Here is an 18660-nt window from a genome sequence, read left to right as displayed (position 1 = left end):
CACATGGGTATGGAAACCTGGAAATGCACCTGCTGTGCTGTGAGCCACAGACCTCTGTCCCGGTCCAGGAGCCCTTCCTGAGCTTTTCCTACCAGGATGCACTTGCAGACACCCTGAGCCAGGTACTGCGGCGGCTCAGGCACTGCGCTTCACTGCTGCCTTTCCCTCAAAGCCAGGAACTTGCAAACTGCCTCACTGCCTGAGGCTCTCCCACCCCATGGTGGGTGCTGCAAAACTTCAGGACCAACGAGGGCACAGCTTGGATTACACAGTTAGTCCCAGGATAAGCAGGGAAAACCTTCACTACTCACTGCTGGCCCCGGAGGGGTGTTTATGGGATAGGAAATCTTAAACAGGGGAGGAAAGCCCCGCACCAGGATAACCTGAAAATGAGCTTTTAAGGTTCATCAGCCAGCGACCACGCAGAGCACCACAGGAGCAGTGCCCACGGCGGCTGCCAGACACAGCGTGAAGCTGGGACTGCAGCCCCTGAGGTAGCAAATCACCACAGCACCGAGCGCAGCCGAACCCCCTGGCCCAGGAAAACCCCGCGAGGTGCCCAGGAGCCGCCGGTTGCCGATACACACCTGCACGGGCCGCACCAGTCCGTTTGTTGGTTGAGGCCAAAGCGAGCTCTGCATTTCTTAGGAGAGGCAGGATCTGAACACAGAAGCATGCGTGGCGGAGAATGGGCAAGGCAGAGGCACAAAGAGGAGGAGGAGCAGGAGGAAGAAAAGAGGCAACATCATGTCAGCCACTTAACACACCACTAACAGACTACAATCCCGTTTTTTTGGTTCTGCAACGGTGCCGGCACCACCTCTCCTGTAAAAAAGCGAGCGTTAGGCAAAGTCAGTGATGGCAGCTGGGGAAGGAGGAGCTTTGGGAAACGGCCTCCTGGCTGAATTCTCCTGGATTTTGCTCTCTTGTCGTGCTTCCCTAGCTCAGCTAAATCCAGCTCAGCTCCAGGAAATGCGAGCAATTACCGGGAAATTCACGGCTTTTCGTGACGCATCCAATCTCTTAGGTTTGGGAGCGCTGCCAGAGGACAGCGACGCTGCCTGCTGTGCCTGAATCCTTACCTGCTCCCTGCCTTCCCAGCAGTGACTAACCGGGCTGCCAGCGAGCGCGGGCTGCGGGCGGAAGAGAAGAGAGGAAACGTTGCAGAAGCAGGTGGAAAGCAGAGGTAGCACCGCGGAGATCAGCCCCGGCCATCCTGCTCTGTCCCCTGCCTTCCCCTTCCAGGTCGGGTGGAAAAGCCACCCTCCGTGGCCTTTCCTTCAGGCACATCGTGCTTGTTCTGCCGTGCTGCAATAGGATTCGAAGGGTTTCTGTACTGGATTCACACCGCCTCTATCAGCCACCACCAGTGCTTCCTGTTGTGTACCAGGCTTTCAGTCCGGAATGGGCAAAATTACTATTTTTGTATCACACACACAAGCCGTTTGGATACGTAAATACATTCACACTATACAGAAACCTAAATGCTTGAGTGCTCCTTTGCAGGCCAGGCACTGAATGGCTTAACAGCGTTAACCAAACTGAAGTTATCACTGGGACACTTTTACGGAACTGCTTTTTATGGATAATCCAAAGGGATCATCCTGCAGCGATTAATGAGTGCTAATGCGGGCTGCAGGGTTCTGGATGTATGGCCCCGTAATCCCCGGCAAGCACATCAGCAGAGCCAGGGCTCGACTTGCGGGTCGTAACTTGAAGGCTACGCGCTGCCACAGTGGGCAGGGATGGTCTCCTGATGTTTTACAATGCCTGCTTACTGGAACAGACGTGATTCATTCCCAATAGAAATGCTCCAGAAGCCAGTATGGGAATGGCCCTGGATGACGGGAATGTGTGTGCGAGCAGCTCAAACCTGACAAAGGGCCTTTTCTGATAAACAGCGTGGTGCAGGGAGGAAACCTGTCCTAGTTTTTAGTCTGACTTTACTCGAGCTCTGCCTTATTATGAAAAGCGAAACAAATTTTGGGCAGTGCCAGTCTTCAGGCCTCTCACTGCATTTAGTCCCGCACGCAATATTGACTCATTTGAGGGCTTTCCTTAACAGTACCTGTGGGGCCGATGGGGGCATTCAGCTGCTTGTTATGAATAATTAACTTGAGTGATAATATATATTAAGTTATCTGCTTGCCAAAATCTGATCTTTTCAGTTTCCACAAACTACCCATGTTCTAACACCTATGAAGAAATCACAGCAATGTTCATTCACTGCCTTTAAATTGTGCAGTTCATTAGTTAAGATCAGGAAAATAAAAGGAACCACGGTAAAACCCAACGACTGCTGTGGATTATACGCTCCGAGCAAAAGCAAGGTGGCAGCCACCAAGGAGCCACGTGGCTTGGCACCGCAGGATTTACCTGAGTTGGAATCTTGTTGCTTTTCCCGTGTCCGTCTCTTCTTTTTCCCCTAGGAAATGCAAGGAAAAGCCCATTAGTCCACGCTCCCAGGAGACCAGGGATGCCCCTCGGTGTTTTCAGGGCTGTGGGGCTTGGATTTGGCCCTTGGGAAAGCTGTGGCTGCGTGCAGTGCTGGCCTGGTGCTCCACAGAAGAGACCCAGGGGGAACTCTCAGAGCAGCCACCGAGCCAACCGTCTGCACAAGTGGCTACGGCTGTCGTTGACATGGCACAAATTTGTTCTGGGCACGTATGTTTGCTCAGCAACAACCCTAATTGTCAGCATCCCTGGATCCAGCACCGCAGGCGTTCTGACTCATCCCCGGCATGCCCAAACGGGCGTGCAGGAGCTGAGCGCATTTGCAGGGGCAGCAGCAGAAACCCAGAGACGGAGGGCACGGTGCTGCTGTCACCCAGCTGCGTCGCTGGCAATTCTTCCTAACGTGGAGCCCTGAAATGTTTGGGCAAGGTCTGACAGCACTACGTGAGCCCACAGCCACGCTGCAAACGCAGCTGAGCCCCTCACTTATGCTGCAGCCCCCGTAAGAAGTTGCAAAATAAGATTTTAGTGCATGTGGTTGGAGAATGGCTCTTTGCAGGGTGTTATTGTGAATGATCACCCAGCTCTGCTCCTCAATTCAAAGAAGCCCAAGAGTAAATCCCACTGAGGTTTCACCTGCACGACACGGCACAACTCTGATCTGAATGTATTTAGGGAAATGGTGTGGTAGCAGCTTTCACCCAAGGCGTTTGGTCTGTGTGACATGGTGAGTACTGGACCTTTTTATTTCTGCACTGACCCAAGCAAATTGCTCCTCGCCAGGCAGTGGACAGCAGCTTGGCACAGCCCAGCAGCACGAACCACATGGACATGCTGAAAGCTGCCTGCGCTCGGTGCTGCGCGGTGCTGAGCGACTTGGGGCAGCGCCCTGGGGTGCTCCATGTCCCCGACAGCAGTGAGGAGCTATCAAATCACCTGCCTGAGCCGCAGGACTGCAGAGTGAGGCCGTGTCAGCTCATCATCTGTACCGAAATGCTTGAGGAGGGAAGCCCCCTTGGTAGCTGATGATGATGGGTGAGAAATGGGATTTCTGTTCTAAAATCACAGCGTTTCTGCTGCCCCTCTGGAGTGCTGCGGAAACCCTCGGGAGCTCTGTGGGGGCTCACAGGGATGGGAACAGACAGCTCTGTGCCGGAGCTGCTCTGCCGACACGCCACAGCCACCCTACGTGTGCCACCTGGGAATCCCACCCACCATGGCTTTAATTAATAGATTTAACTAAATGAATAGAATTAAACAAGAGTTACCACTTGTGACTGAGGCTGTACGAGCAACAGCTCACCCTCCTGGCACGTTCTATCTCCTCCACCATCCTTATGTTCCTATAAACCATTTGCCCTGTTCCAGCACCTTCCCCATTTCCAGCACACACTCACTTGCTCCTGACACCTGGACAGAAATCGCTCAGTGACTTGGAACCAGGAGGAGCATCCCTGGTTTCAGATGGGAAAGGCAGTTTGTGCAAGTCCCTAGAGACTGTTTTAAAATACTCATCTCTCTACTACTTTTTTTTTTTTTAACTCATCTCCCTGCTTCAGTGCCTTTGCAGCTCTGGACCCACCTCTCATTCACGTGTTTTCTTCACTCCCTAGCAGCAAAACACAACCCTAACCCCAAACTGCCTGCCTGACCCCAAATACGTAACGACTCCCCGCGTCTCCCGGTGACCTCCTTAATGAGGGCACGGTGGAGCTGGAGCAAATCTGGCCTGCGTGGGGAGCACAGCTTGCAGGCTGCCTTTGACCTATGACTTTTTATATGACTTCTTGTGGTTTGAGTGAAGGTGGAAAGCTCCGAGCTGCGGTAAGCTTTTTCTTCGGTGTGGGAGCAACTGTATTTCCTGCCTGAGATCCGAGTCACGTGCCGCGGAGGTGACCTACATTCCTCCTCCTCGCTCGAGCTCCAGAGAGAAAAGCTTCTCCTGCAGCGACCACGAGACCCGGAGCAGCTGCTCGGCAGTGCCGGGAGGGACAGCCAACGTGCTCCGAGCTCGTCTGCCAGCCGGGAAGGGACAACTTGTGGAGCAGGAGCCGGTGCTTCCCGGGAGGAAAGGTGCAGGAGGGATGGGACTCCGCTGGAGGAAATGCTTGGGCGTGGAGGAAAACGATGCCTGGCTCCTACCATCGCTGCTGTCCTCCAGAGATGCTGGCTGAGACACCGGGATGCCCGCAGAGAAGCGCCCTTTGGTGCTGCCCCGGCTTCTCTGCGGGCACCCCTCGGGTCTCAGCAGGCTCTGATCCTGCAAAGATGCCGAGCTCCCAGTCTGCGCTCGCAAGGAGGCAGGGGTGTCTGTGCTGTTGCAGGGGAAACACAACTTGGGGCTTCCCAGAACCTCTCCTGTTTTTTTTTCTGCATCTGCACTCCATTTCTAATTGTTGTTGTTATTTAAGGACGTTTTGGTGGAGTTTGGGCTTCCTGAGCAGCGCTGGAAGAAGGGGTAAGGGTGGGCTGCACGGCTCCAAGGCAAAGAAAGAGGCTTAGAGGGAAACGACGGAGCCTTGGATCGACCAACAGAGCCCCGGAGTAGATGGACAGACATCTGAAGATCTACGTGTGCTTTGCTTCAGGTCCCAGTGAGCCTGCTAGGCAGGGTTCTTTACATGGGAGATCAAAACAGGCGAGAAAGCCACTAGAAAAGGCGGCATCTCCTGCGTCGGGAGCGCCGCACCGCCTGTGGAACCTCGCTTACCGCGGTGCCTCTTGCATTATTAATACAGCTACGAGGAAATGAATTCTTCTAATGCTCACTTGTAAATGCTCCACTGAGTAGCCCGGAGGCTCCTTAAACGCCAGCACTGCTACCTGCAAGCGGGACGTGCCGCGAAGCAGCGGGCAGCACATCCACCGCGCTGCGCTGTGCTGTGCCTCCAGCCAGCCTGGGAGCTGCCACCACGGCCACTGCTCCCTGCAGACCCCTCGCTGCCTGATTTGGGACCTTTTTCCCCCCTTTTTTTTAATCTGTAAAGATTTTTCTCATCCCTAATGGCAACCTTGCTTGGGAATCAGGCTCGCCGGAGAGCTGGGTCTCGCTCGCAAGCTCGCAGAGCAAGCAGTGCTGCTGTCTGCGTGTGCTCAGACTGCATTTGAATACTTTGAACGTGGCGTGCTTGATTTGCTTAGGATCCTCTCACAGCGGTGGCCAGGGTGGGATCAAAGTCCCAAAATCCCAGGGGGGCTGGCACCAACTTGGTGACCGTCACCCTGCGAGGGCAGCAGACGAGCCCCCACGGGCCGGGGGTACCGGGGCTGCTGCTTGGGACACAGCCCTACAGGGAGTCCCAGAGTTGGACCGAGCACCCCGTGAGGCTGAGCTCTGCGTGGAACTCATGCAAAGCAGCTTTTCCTTTCCTATTCTGCATTTTTAAAAATTATTTTCCATGATTATTACGATCCTGTGAGCAGACGCCCTGCACTGGCTTTAAACCTGCAGAGCAGAGGTGCCAGCACGTAATTTGCCAAATCCCCCCAAAACCACAGCCTGTGCTTGGGCTCAGCACCCACGGCCGGGGCTGTGGAGCCTGCGGGACGCAGCCTGGTCTGAAGGCAGCCGGGGAGTTACAACATCCACACCGTATCTGTGCCATGCTGAGCAGCGCGGGGATGCTCCAAGCACTGCTGCATTTCTACACACCCCACCCCACCAGAAACTGCATTACCAGGGACAGCTGGGACATTGGCAGGCACCGATTTTAGCCCCCCCGGGTCATTTTTGGGCCATTTTGGGGGCTTTTCTGTGGGAACCCGAGGCGCGACACCACTCACGTAGTTGTCCCGTGCGGACCAGCCGGGGTAGAGCTGCATGTGGAGCTGCCGTTCCTTGCGCGCCAGCTCGTAGTACTTGGCCTGCTCCTCCCGGGACAGCGCGTGCCACTGCAAGGACAAGCACGGAGCTGAGCTGCGTCCCCTCGCCCCTGCCCCGCGGCCACCAGCTCGAATCGGGCTCTAGGGGACGAGGGAGGAGCACCTGGGGGCAGGTGCCCAAGAGGAGCTGCAGGGGACGGGGACGCTGCGCTGGTCACTGGTCTCGCTGGGGACCTTGCTATCTCAGCGTTGCTACTGGGGTGCAAGATTTCCCTTTTCTCCCACTTTTGGGTCTTTCTGCACCCTCTTTTCAGCCTGAGGATGCTCCTCAGTGAGGCGGCAATGCCTCCAACACCAACAAAACCCCGATCTCCATCAGAGTGATGGGAGAACCCCCTCCGCCCCGCTCCCTGCCCTTGTTTCTGGGGGAGTCCGCACTCCGCATGCCCCCCACCACGGCACAAGTCCCATCACTGCCCTGCTGAGCCCCACGCTGCTGCTCTGCTCCCCTGGACCCCCCAGGGGACGCTGACCCTGGCCACAGGTGCGCAGCGAAGAGCCCTTACCCTCCTGCCCAAGATCTGGTTGATAGCTGCGCTCTCCTTCAGGGTGCACTCAGCAATGACTTTTGCCCGCATCTCTTTCATATACAACATGAAAGCGTTCAGGGGCTTCTTGATAGTGGGCTTCTTGGCTTCCTTCTCTCTCTTTGGTTCTGGCTGAGGTTTCCTTGGCAGGGACACAAGAGGAGCAGTCAGTGTCAGCAGTCAGAGCCACCCCAGCACCCAGACGCGCGGTGCCAAACCCACCCGGTGCCAAACTCTGCCCTGGCACACGCAGTGCTCAGCGCCCAGCCCGGTGCCCACATCACAGGGGACAACCAAGGGGGACCCCGCAGTGTTGGGAACCCAGTGACGCTTCCAACTTACATGTTTCGGTCGTAGTGCTCCATCTCCTGCTTGCCAGAGTGGGGCACGATGGCGGGGTGCGGGATGCCGGTGGTGTGCATGCCGGAGCCCAGCATCAGCGGGTGAGTGAACCTGTAGGGGAGACGGGTGAGCCGTGAGCCTTTGGGGTGGCCACAAGGGCTGTGCGGGGAGCTGTGGGGCCACGGTGGGCCAGCCCCAACAGCTCCAGCAGTGGCTCTCCCTCGGTGGCACTCCGGGGCGGCAGAAGCAGACGGCAAGCGGAGGACACGGAAAGCGAACCCGCGGCGGCGCGGCCTCCTTCGCCTGGCAGGCTGCAAAATTTGGGGACTGAGTGAACACAGCGGGGAGCAGGGATTTGGGCATCTCTTCCCTCTTTCCTTGGCCCCTGCCAGCCGCGCCGAACGCACGCGGGGAGAGGCGGCCGGGTGCCGAGAGGCGGCTGCAGAAAGCAGCCCGCGGCGTGAGCCAGCCTCGCCGAGATCAAGGGCGCTTTTAACGAGCGTTTTCAGACACTCAGATCTCTGTTGCTGCAATATCTTATTAGCGCTGTAGGAAGGAACAACAAACTCAAACCAACGTTTGGATTTGAGAGATTAGGACCACCCCACACCTTCCTTTTAACAGAAAAAGCATAAGTCTGAACATGAACCAAACTGCAACTCTAGGAGGTGCACCTCGCCTAAGCAATGTTATCCACCAACACAGAAATGAGATCATGAGAGGTCTCGCTAGCTTTCAAGCCTCATTAGCTCTCTAGAGTTTTAGAGGGTAAAGCCAGAGCAGTCGGCTTTGCCAAGCTTGCCACTTTATGACTGCAGCTTGAGATGGCAGAATCGCCCATGGGAGATGAACTGTTCATTAGATATGCTGGCACGAAAAGAAAAGCTGTTTAATTTAATCCACCAGCACCGTCTGAAGTCTGATCCTTATCTGACCAGGTGTACTTGCTCGTTCGTCTGCAGCAGCGCTGCAAAATCCACCCTCTGCGAGCGGGAACCCCGGTGCCACAGCTGGGGAGGCTCCGTGGCCCCGCAGGGAACCGTTAGCTCGTCCTGCCCGGCGCCCCCGAGGCCACGAGAAGCGATGCCTCGGAGAGCCGGGGGGGCTGGCAGTGTGCTCCTGCCTCTGCTGCATGGATCGGGGTCTGCGTGGAGAAGGGTTTGCGTGGACAAGGGGTTGCACGGAGAAAGGGTTTGCGTGGCCAGAGGTCTGCTCGCGTGGTTTTCCTGCGGGAAGCCTCCACTAGCTGCTCTCCAGGACAACACGAAGCAGAAGCAGAAGCTGGCAGGGGAGCAGCTGGGAGCCAGGGCTGGGCTTTGCCCTGCCCAGCAGCTCGCCCAGAGGCACGAGGCTCTGCGATTCCCAGCCACGGGGGGGGCCGTGTCCTGCTCCCTGGGAGATCAGCGGTGCGGCTGTCCCAGGGCTGCGCTCACTGCCCGAGGCCCCTGCACGGGGTCTGGGCTCTGGCTGCGGGCTGCGAGCAAGCTGCAGGGCCCGGAGGGCAGCGAGTGCCTGCCCCCTGCCCGTCCTGCCCTAAAGCTGAGCCCCAGTGAAATATCACCCCCTGCAAAGCAAAACCCAGCCCTGCGCCTGGGATGTACTCAACATCACGGTTAGAGACAAGGGGGGAAATGCCGAGCGATGGATTTCGCCCCCTTTTCCCAACGCTGAGCCCAAGGCAGGGATTTCTGGCTCTGCTTTGCCTCGTGCTGGTGGGAACCCAGTCGCTGGGCATCCTCCCTGGCCGCTCGCTGTTCCGCGGGGCCGGGCTCTGCTGCAAGCTCCTACTGCACACACTGCAAGCTGTGGGGGCAGCCGGGCCGCTGCCCCGGCTCACACATACTCACCTGGAGAAAGAAGCCCCAGCGGAAAGTGCTGACGAATACGGCTGTCTAAATCCACATGACGGGAGCGGATAGACAGACTGGCTCTGCCTGGGATCGGGAAGAAAGAGTCTATCAAGTATCTCCAGCCACGTGGCGTTTCCTAAAGATACCCTCTGCTAACGGGGCTCGGAGCCGGGGGCAGTGTGGGGTCTGGGCTTTTTGGCTGGCACGCACGAGGCTGCGCGGCCACAGGCGGCTCCAGGAGGGTGTGGGTGCACAGAAACCTTGGGGTGCCAGGCAGAGAGCACCTCCTGTGCCCCACACGTGTCCCAGAAAGGCTCTGAGTGCCCCTGCACATCCTCAAAGGGATGCCTCTTGTTTTTAAACAAGCCCAACGCCAGGTCCTACTTTTCTTTTTCAAGTCGTTTCACACTGGGAATCGGGCATGTACCAGACCTGGAGCTGGAAATTATTTGTGAGATAGTAAAATAAATATGAAGGAAGTTCCTGGTTGTTCCCAGCACGGGAAAGCCCCCACGTTTTCATATGGAGATAGCTCAAAAACACCTCGGTTTGTTCTGTACGGCTGCCAAAACACGCTCCCAGCCTTGAAACCGCGCGTGGAAGCCCAGACGCCTGGGGAAGGCGAGCCAGGATGTTCGAACCCCAAAATGTGGCTGCACAGATGCTGTGCAGAGCTGCTGTATGGACAGCACGGCTACTCCCAGCACCGATCACCATCAGCAGCCCCTTATCACGGCACCATCCTGCTGCCCCGAAGCACCAGTGGCTGCTCTGGGTTAAGGCAGCTTCTGCCCAGCGGAGGCACAGCCGCAGCAGCGCGGTAGCGAAGCCCTCGAGCTGTGCTCGGGGCAAGGAGGGCTCCTGGGTCTGGCTCTCTGGGAGCTGCCGTGTCTCGGCTTGAAGGAGATCTGCAGGATCTGTCTGTGCTCGGCCCGGCACCGTGCCCTCTGCACCGCTCTGGTGGCGGCGGCAGCAAGTCCCCGACCAGCCGAGGTGGCTTTGGAAGCTGAACGGGCCTGCAGCAGGGCTGGGGAAGCATCCAGCTCCAGCCAGGAGTGACAATGCCTCCTCCAGAGCTTGTCCTCCCGAGCCTTGTGCCCAGCTCCAGCTGGCCAGCTGGGGAGGAGAAGTCACCTCCTGCAGCTGATGGGTTCTCCCCATCCATCCCCACCCCATCCCTGTCCCCATCCTGTCCCCATCCTCATCCCCTGCATCCTGTGGGGTCAGTGCCACTGCGGTGCCCCAGCCCACCCGGCTTTCGGCACGGGGCACTTCAGGAGTACTTTGGGGCTCTTTCTGTGAATTTGGGACAAGCAAAAATAAGAGAAAAGTCTCTTGCAGACACCACGCGTGCTCCCCACTCCCTCAGGCTGGCCTGCCGCCTGTGGCCGTGCCATATCTGCCCTATTAGTCAGCGACGTGCACGCCTGGCGAGGTTTATCGGGGATGCCAAACCCCGCAGACGCTCGGAGCTGCCAGCAGTGCAGCTTCCTCCACGAGCAGCCTCCCGACAAAGCCTCGGGGAGAAGCTGGCTCTTCCCCACCACGCAGCGGGGCTGCCCGCAGCAGCTTCCCTCCCACCCCACGAGTGGACCTCGCGTTGGGGAGCTCCTGTCTCACCCCCAGCTACCTCTTTCATGTTACAGCACAGGCAGCGCACTACTTGTTTTTCCTGAGGATGAATCACATCATACGAGGAGTTAAATCATCGCCCGAGAGTAGCAGATTGAGCACAGAAAGCAAAATGCCACCTCTTTGAAGCCCAGCTCTGTACCAAAGGCCTCAGCCTCTGTTTCCCGGTGGTTAAATATCTGCAGCACGAAATCCATCGACAACGACAACAGAAAGCTGACTTTTTACTTGGCGTTTTAACATGTTTGGCGATTTGGCGATACGGCCTCGTACCTGGATGGCTCTGCTGGGTTTTGTCGGGGTTTTTTGAGCCAGCAGCAGGAGGGCAGTCCCCCTGCCCCCTGCCACCGCCCGCCCTGCGCCCCGCAGCCCCCTGCCAGCCTCCGCCAAATCCTCCCATCACCGGCAGCAGGGAGGCTGCCAGGCTCAGGTCTCTGCCCAGGGGCACATTTTCCTGCAGCACCTCCCGAGAGGCACCACGGGAGCAGCATCCCGTGCTCCACGCTCCAGGAAAGCCCTGCTTGTGCTGAAAACCCCAGCGAGGGAAAAAAAATCCCTCCTCCTCCAAAGGAGAGGCTTGGCTGTAATTAGAAGTGGGAAGAAGCCCTCCCTCCTTCCCAATCCAGTGGTTTTGAATCCAGCAGGTTGTCCCCTGCTCCAGGGATGCCCCGGGCAGGATCAAACCTTTGGACCCCCCCACGGACCCGCTGCCCACCCCTGCATGGGGTGAAAGCCCCCTCCCCGGCACACCGCACACAGCGGGGGCTGCACGCAGCCGGGGATGCTGACCCCCGCGTGGATCCCACACTCACCATCCCATCGAGGGCGTGATCTGGCCGACCCCAGCCGGGGGGAGCGGGTAGAAGCCGGGGATGTCTGAGGTCTGGGAGGGCCGGTGCACTCCTGGGAGAAGGGAGAAGGAGGTGAGCTGGAGCCGGCGCTGACATGGACCCCTCCTGGCCCCATCTGCCCACAGACACTGGTGGACAGCAGGGCGGACAGGGGGAATTGCTGTCTGCAGGAGGCAGGGCACTGAGGTCACAGTTTTCTTTGCTGTGGGACTCTCTGCAGCACCTGGGAGCCCGGGGGCAGCGCTGTTCCTACAGCCCCCACCCCATCGCTCAGCCCCGGGATCCCAGCAGCAACCAGCGGGGATGCTCCAGTGGGTGTCTGCAAATGGTTTGGGATGAAAAGCGATCGTTTCACAGGATCTGGGAAGGAGGGGATGGTGCCAGGTGGGAATTCTCCCTCCGTAGGGGGAATCCCTGTGTGGTCTCCAGAGACACAGCACAGGAGGCAGCCCAGCATCTCCTGCTCCTGTCGGCTCTACCAGGATTGGGAGCAGCCCAGGAGAAGCTGGAGAAAAACGGGCAGGGAGGGCTTCCTCTCTTCATTTCTTGCAGTTCCCCCGGCTGCTCTCTGTCCTGGGGAACAGTGCCTTGTCCCTTCAGCCAGCTCAGGGCAGGAGGGGCTCAGCAGGAGGCTCACAGGCAGGGAATTTGGGTTCTGGGCACGCGCTGCTCATGCCGGGGACTGGCCCGAGGCACTCAAATCCCCCGGGGAGGAAACAGATACAGCCCTGTGAGCTGCATGCCCTGCTAAGCAGCAGGGCTTTCCAGGGTAAAACTCCAGCTCGTCTCTGTCTGCGGAGGAGCCTCAGGCTACAGAAAGCGTGCAGGGGTTGTCCAGCAGCTGCCCCGGGCCATAAATGCGATAAGGAATTGGTGATGAGCTGCCAGCAGCCTGCAAGCTCAAGATCTGGATTACTCTCCCAGATGGATTCCTGATAAGGTTGTGATCAGCACTGACCCCGATGGATTCCATCTTATTAGGAGTTCACTACCCTGATGTGTAACAGGACTGAGAGGAAGATGTAACTCAGCAGCCTGACCAAAGGGGGAAGGAGCCCTTGCCCTGACAGCACAGGGCTGGGGGATGCACAGCTGGGGGTGCTGGGCTGGATCTCTCCGTAACAGGACCTGTGGGATCTCTGCAGCCCCCAGGAACGCTGGTCTGGGGTGAATCCTTGCCTGTGTTCCTGTATTTACAGCTCAGGGTTTAACCCCTACCCGCCGTACACACGGGTTAGTTGGTGTGTGCTGGGCTCACGCAGGAACCCCAGGAGCCCAACGTGTGACGAGCTCGCACGTGTGGCTGTGGGGACACGCACGCCAATGTCCATTTAGGTTTCAGACGCTGATCCTATTTAGTCAAAATATTTCCTGTTTCAAGCATTTATTTTCTCAAAATGACAGCCTGACAACAGTCTGGGTATGAGTCAAAGGAAAGAAGACTTTCCATTTTCTGGTTGACTCGTGCTCATCGTGCAGGCTCTGCTCTGGGCTAAGCCCCACGGCAGCGTGCACAGCGAATTAGGGCCGTTTCCCCAGCGGGGCTGCTGCTTCTCGTGTCAAACTCCTACTGACCAAGATTACCAAGCATGGCCAAGAAGCTAAACAACCTCCTACCGCTCAGCAGTGCCCCAGCGTTTCATTTTCCTATTGATTTGGGGCCAGGGGGTGTTCCTAAAGGTGCTGGCTGTGATCCCTGCGGTGCCCAGCACCGTCCCCTCCCTCCGCCCATGCCCGGTCCCAGCGGTGCCCTCACCTTGCTTCTGGTTGATGTCGGCGGGCAAGTGGGGCGAGTGGGAGCCGTGGCTGAAGTGGTCGTTGCTGTAAGGGATGAGCGGGGTGAGTGGGTGGACTCCGTGGGACGGCTGCACGACGGGAACTTTGTTGGACTGCAAGAGAGAAGGAGGAGAGGGCTCAGCGGCAGGCCGGGGCCGGGCTGCGAGGAGGGGGCACGGGATCATCGAGCTCTGCCAGCAGCGAGGGCCTTTGGGGTGCTGCTGCTGCAAAGGGGCTGGCAATTACAACAGGCTTCCCAGGGGAAGGCAGAAAACACCCCTTTATGCTTAAATAAACACATCCTGCAAGAGAAATCCACCATCACGCAGTGATAACAGCTGCTGCTGATTGCACGGGAGGTGCAAATCAACCCGAATCAACGTGATGCTGTCAAAATCCAGAATACTTTAGGAATTCACTTCGAGCGTCTTTTATTCCGGGATAAATGCTGAAAGCATGCCACCCAAAGCATCGCTTTTGTTTTCTGCTCCCCCAGCTTGTGGGCACACACACGCACAGTCCCGTGTGTTGCCCTGGTCTGCAGCCGGACTCCCACATCCTGCACATTCACCCCGAAAACCGCGCTCGGGCTCCTGCAGCTGCTCCTGGCTACACGGGACAGGACCTGGGTGGCCCAGCAGCTCCTCTAACACACCCCAGGGTACCTCCGGGTGTTGGGGCAGAGAGAGCAAAGCCTGTTCAAAAGGCCTGAGCAGCTGTGAGGGAAACACACCCGTGCACACTCACGCACAGCCGCTCACACCTGCGCACAGCCGTGCCCGCGTGCGCACGCCGCTGTCTGCTGCGAGCCTCCTTGCCTCGAGCGTCCCAAGCCGCTCCCTACACGCCCGGTTTCGCCCGTGGTTGCCCTTAAACCCAAACTGACTTCGCCTCGGTGGTGGAGTGTTGCAGGATTTGCCCCGGATAAATCCCGAAGGAGAACCAGGACCAGGCACGGCAGCAGCAGGAGGAAAGAGCGGAGCACGTGAGAGTGCTGCTCGCCAAAGCTCTCGTGTCCTATCAGGGCATCTCCAGATGCCTTCCGACAAGTCATTTAAGATCTCTGGACTTGATTCACTGCTGCCTTTCACTTTGGTAATGATTTTGCTCAGGCAGAGCAAGCATGAAACGCCATCTGGCTCCAAGGAGGAACCCCTGAAACGACGAGGAGAACAGCCCCGGTGGATGGGGACGCTGCTTCCCACCCGCCTCGCCCGCAGAGTTTGCTTATGCAAATAAAATTAAAGAGGGATGCAGGTTTGCATTTAAGAGTGAGCGAACTCCCTAGCTCCTGATGCTTAGCAGGTGTGGATTTCCTGCACACAGCGGGGCTCAGGGGGACGTGCACCTCCAAAAACAATCTGGGCTGGCTCCTGCTTTGCTAAACATGTTTGGAGCTCCAAGCTTCAACTTTTCTTGCCCACGAAAAAGAGATGCGGGGTAGCTTTTCAGCATTGTTTCTAAAACTAGCCATGGTTTAGCAGATTTGTGTGGCAGACAGCCCGAGTGAGGGATGTGCAGGGGCATTTTGCCATCGCACCGGACCAGGACCAGCTCAGTGCTGAGCAGTTTTGAAAATCTCAGCCCCCCAAGGGCTCAGCCTCCAAGGGGGGCTGAGTTTTCCTTCCATACAAGCCTGCACCCAAAGCCTGGCCCACTGATGGCTGCAGACAGCCCTCAGACTGTGGGAAGACGCAGGCTGCACCCTCCTGACACCAATCCACAACAGGCCAGGGCGCAGGGCACGGCACCAGGGCTGCACATCGGGCTGCAGCGCGGTTACTCAGACTTTCCACCAGTTCAGATGGGAAACGAGACGAGGCAGCAGCACGAAGAGCTGGCCTTCCCCGCATCCCTTCTGTGTTTGCACTCGCCTTGCTCAAAAACCCTTTGCTGTTCCTCTCTGAAGTCACACAAACGCTGGCAGGGAAAGATGCTCAGGACAGAAATGAGATCAAAACTTGGGTAGGAAAGAGGCTGCTTGCCCACTGCCACCTCCTCAATTAGGGAGCTCGCTACAGGGACCTGCCTCCCAGCCTGAACCAACCCAGGGAAGGAGGAAATAGGGCTGCAGGATCTGCAGGAGCAGAGAATCTTTCAGTGCTGATCCCCAGCTTTAAACTCTGCTGCTGCTGCTGGCCACCAGTGGCCAGGCTCCTAGCTCCTGGCCTTCACCGGATGAGTCTCATTTATAAAATTTCATTTATAAAACCTATACACCAGAGAAATGGTATCATTTCCTCTTTTTAATGCAGTCTAGATTTACTTTCTGCAGCACGTGGACCTTGGGGAGGCTTTTCGAAGCCCGAAGGTAGCTGCTGGCGATGTCTTTAGCTACAAAATCCACCTGATCACAAAGGATTTCTGCCAGGGGAGCGATGGGACGTGAGGGCACCGTGTCCTGTGCCCTCCCAGCAGGGCCCTGGGCCCTGCAGCACCTTTGCTCGCCCCGGCTGTGGTTTGCTGAAGCATCTCACTGTGTCTCCTCCGTGTTTCAGTACAGCTCAGACCGGGGGTGATGGAGCCGCTCGCCACCAGCCTGCCCGAAATAACCAGTGCCTGGCGTCACGGCCCCGCGGCCCAGGTGACCTCAAGCAGCCCCGGGGGGGTGACAAAAAGGCTCTGGGGACGGTTTTGTCTCACCCCTCCCAGCGCAGCCCCTCGGGGGCAGGTTGGGGAATGAGCTGTGCAGCCGCGACCTGGCTACAGAAATGAAGAGGCGCGTTCACAGCAACAGCAGAATGGCATTTCCAGGGGGGGCAGAGCAGCAGAGCAGGGGGGTTGCACCCCCAGAGGGCCGTTTTCCTTCTCAAACCTGCTAAACTGCAACAATTAATCCTGGCAAGCGGTGCTGCCGGGTCCCTGGGGTGCTGCCAGGTGCCCATGTGCCTGGCGAGCCACAGCCCATCGCCCTCGCAGGGCTCAGCAGCCAGGCTGAAGGCAGAGAAAGGGCTGTGACGGAGGCAGCTCCCACCCCGAAGCAGCAAAGTGACTTCAAGAACTGATGAGCAAGGCGAAAACCCAGTCGCACTCATTATTAAGAAACACTAATTGTTGGCAGGGCAGAATTAGGAGACCTCACCGCTCACACACGGGTGCCTGATTGCGAGAGAAGCTGGAGGCAAGCTGTAAAACTCCTTCTGCTGAGCACACACAAACCCAGCAGGTCTTTCCGAGGAGGCTCGCCCTAAGAACTGTGCTGCAGCATCCTCCCCGTCTGCTCCCATCCCCGCTGCGTGCACCCAGCATGGGCTGCAGCAGCCCCCTACACAGAGACCACCACCAGTTGTGGGGTTATCCAACAATTAAGTCTTTTTTAACATTTTTTTAATTTTTATTATTATTATTATTTTTTTTTCGTTCAGAAAATAGTGGTATGTTGTAATCAGAAGTTTTGTGGAAAGCACCTCACTGCCAGCAGGTGCTTTGACTAATTTTTAAAGGCTGGTATGTTTATTCGTGACGTGCTAAATGAGCTGTGTTACTTTGCTGGCTTGAACGAGATTTTTTTTTTTCTTGTAAAGTTTAAAGTCAATCTTAGCAAAACATAGCACAGATGGCCAAAAGACAAAATCGGAGTGAAATTGTCAAAACTGAAAATTTTCACGGATTTTCTACAATATAAAGAGCATCACTTCTAAGGGTGAAAATATTAGAAAAAAAAATATAAAGATGTTTTTTTCTGCTTGAATCATCTTAGGAGAAGAAAATAATTAAAGAAGAAAGAAGTGTTTTTTTTTTTTGTTAACTTGTGAGAACTCCTCCTTGCTACAGCCGAAAGCAGCGGCGGTCACGTCGAGCTGCCTGGGCATCCCCACATCCAGCCAGCGCTGCGCCGGGGCTGCTGCGATGGGAACTTTTTTGTTAATTTTCTGGTAGAGGACAAGTCATAACTAAAACAAAGCAGCCGGATTCTGCTGCCACTTCTACCAGAATTTAGTGAAAAGGGTTTTACGGACTTTCTCGATCTCTGCACCGAGCAGCCAGCCGGTCCTTGTGTGGGGTGGCCAGGGCTGCCCACCCGAGCCGCACGGCGTCCAGTTTCCTGCAATCCCACTGGGGGGTCCCCTCTGCTCTCTTCCCATCAAGCCGGTTATTAAAAAAGAAAGAGCAGAAGCAGCAGATAACGCTTGGAGTTAGGGTATTAAAGAAGAGCAAACCACAATTCAAACTAAGCAACCCAGACACAGGAGCTCATCTTATGAGGCTGATCTTGATCAGCCCCGCTGCACAGCGGCACAAAGCACCCTTCCTAGGAAAAGCTGCTGCTCGGTTTTGCAGATGACTGTTTGAAGAAGTCTTACTTTCCCCCCCTACTTTGAACAAAAACGGAATTAGTGAAAAGCTGGCTTTTTCATAATTTGTTTTGAAGGCAAAGCCACATAAATAAGGCTGCTCTGTAGGAACAAAAACTTTCATTTTACAGATTTTTTTGGAAATAAAACGAACGTAAGAATTTGCTCGCCCTTGGTAGCAGACAGCCCTGAGCCCCAGGAACTTTACTGCGGGTCAGCCCTGCAGGTGGGATTTCTGAGCTGGCAGCCTCACCTCCGAGCTGCAGGGGACCCCATGCAATAGGGGACCACGAAGGCAGAAGGAACCCTACTTACATGTGGGATGTCACCCACATTCGGGACCCTGCAGGCACGGGGGACACTGTGCTCATAGGGGACCCCATGCACACAGCAAATCCCATGCCCACAGGGGACCCTGCAGGGAATTTGCAGGCACGGGGGACCCTACACACAGAGGGGACCTGAAACATGGCAAACTGTAGGCACTGTAGACCCCGTACACACAGGGGACCCCATACATATAGGGGACCCCAAGCACACTGGGGTCCCTTTAGGCCAGGGCACGGGGACAATCTGCCAGGGCCATTCCTGCCACCCTCAGCTCCCAGCCTCCGGATGCTGAATTTCCTGCAGGCATCCCAAAAGCAACCCAAGCGGCGACCAGCCTGCTGGGAAGCCCTGCACTGAGCCATCGGGGTCTGCAGGGGGGCTGGGGGCAGCCCCATAAGCCCTCCTGGGCACCCCGGTCACCCGGGCAGTGGGGTTGGCAGCACCCCGGGGTGCGCAGGAGCCGACCCCGTGGCGCGGCGCCGGGGAGAGCGCTGTGGTTTGCAGCGCTCGCGGGGAGCCGAGCCGCGGTGAGGCGAGATTAGTCACGTCACTTTCAAATTTTCCCACATCGCTGGCCCCAAAAATAGCGAAATGAGAAAGCCGTGGGCCAGCCCGGCGGCAGGGGGCGAGAGGCCGGGCCAAGGGACGGCTGCTGGGGCTCACAGCTCAGCCAGGGTCTGGGCATCCTCAAAGCCCCAGTGCCCAGCTGTGCTGCTGTGAG

General features: G+C 57.0%; 1 protein-coding gene across 5 annotated transcripts in view; it reads right to left on the bottom strand.

The window, feature by feature from the left end:
• The window catches only part of TCF7 (transcription factor 7), a 66523-nt gene that overhangs the window by 6639 nt on the left and 41224 nt on the right, over nt 1-18660 (bottom strand). For 2 of the 5 annotated variants that reach the window (XM_038186242.2, XM_038186243.2), the window contains exons 4-10: nt 13295-13427; nt 11500-11590; nt 9053-9139; nt 7206-7316; nt 6843-7005; nt 6238-6345; nt 2377-2425 (exon numbers count right to left, since the gene is read on the bottom strand). In XM_038186242.2, coding sequence (XP_038042170.1) covers nt 2377-2425; nt 6238-6345; nt 6843-7005; nt 7206-7316; nt 9053-9139; nt 11500-11590; nt 13295-13427 — 742 coding nt within the window. Of the gene's footprint in view, nt 1-587; nt 661-2376; nt 2426-6237; nt 6346-6842; nt 7006-7205; nt 7317-9052; nt 9140-11499; nt 11591-13294; nt 13428-18660 lie in introns of all 5 variants that reach the window. The other 3 variants (XM_072023466.1, XM_072023467.1, XM_038186246.2) reach the window with 3 other exon arrangements.

The sequence above is a fragment of the Anas platyrhynchos genome, chromosome 14, assembly GCF_047663525.1.
Source record: "Anas platyrhynchos isolate ZD024472 breed Pekin duck chromosome 14, IASCAAS_PekinDuck_T2T, whole genome shotgun sequence".
Taxonomy (NCBI): Eukaryota; Metazoa; Chordata; class Aves; order Anseriformes; family Anatidae; genus Anas; species Anas platyrhynchos.
Note: the sequence above shows the minus strand (reverse complement) of the source record. Positions and strands in the feature narration are given on the sequence as shown.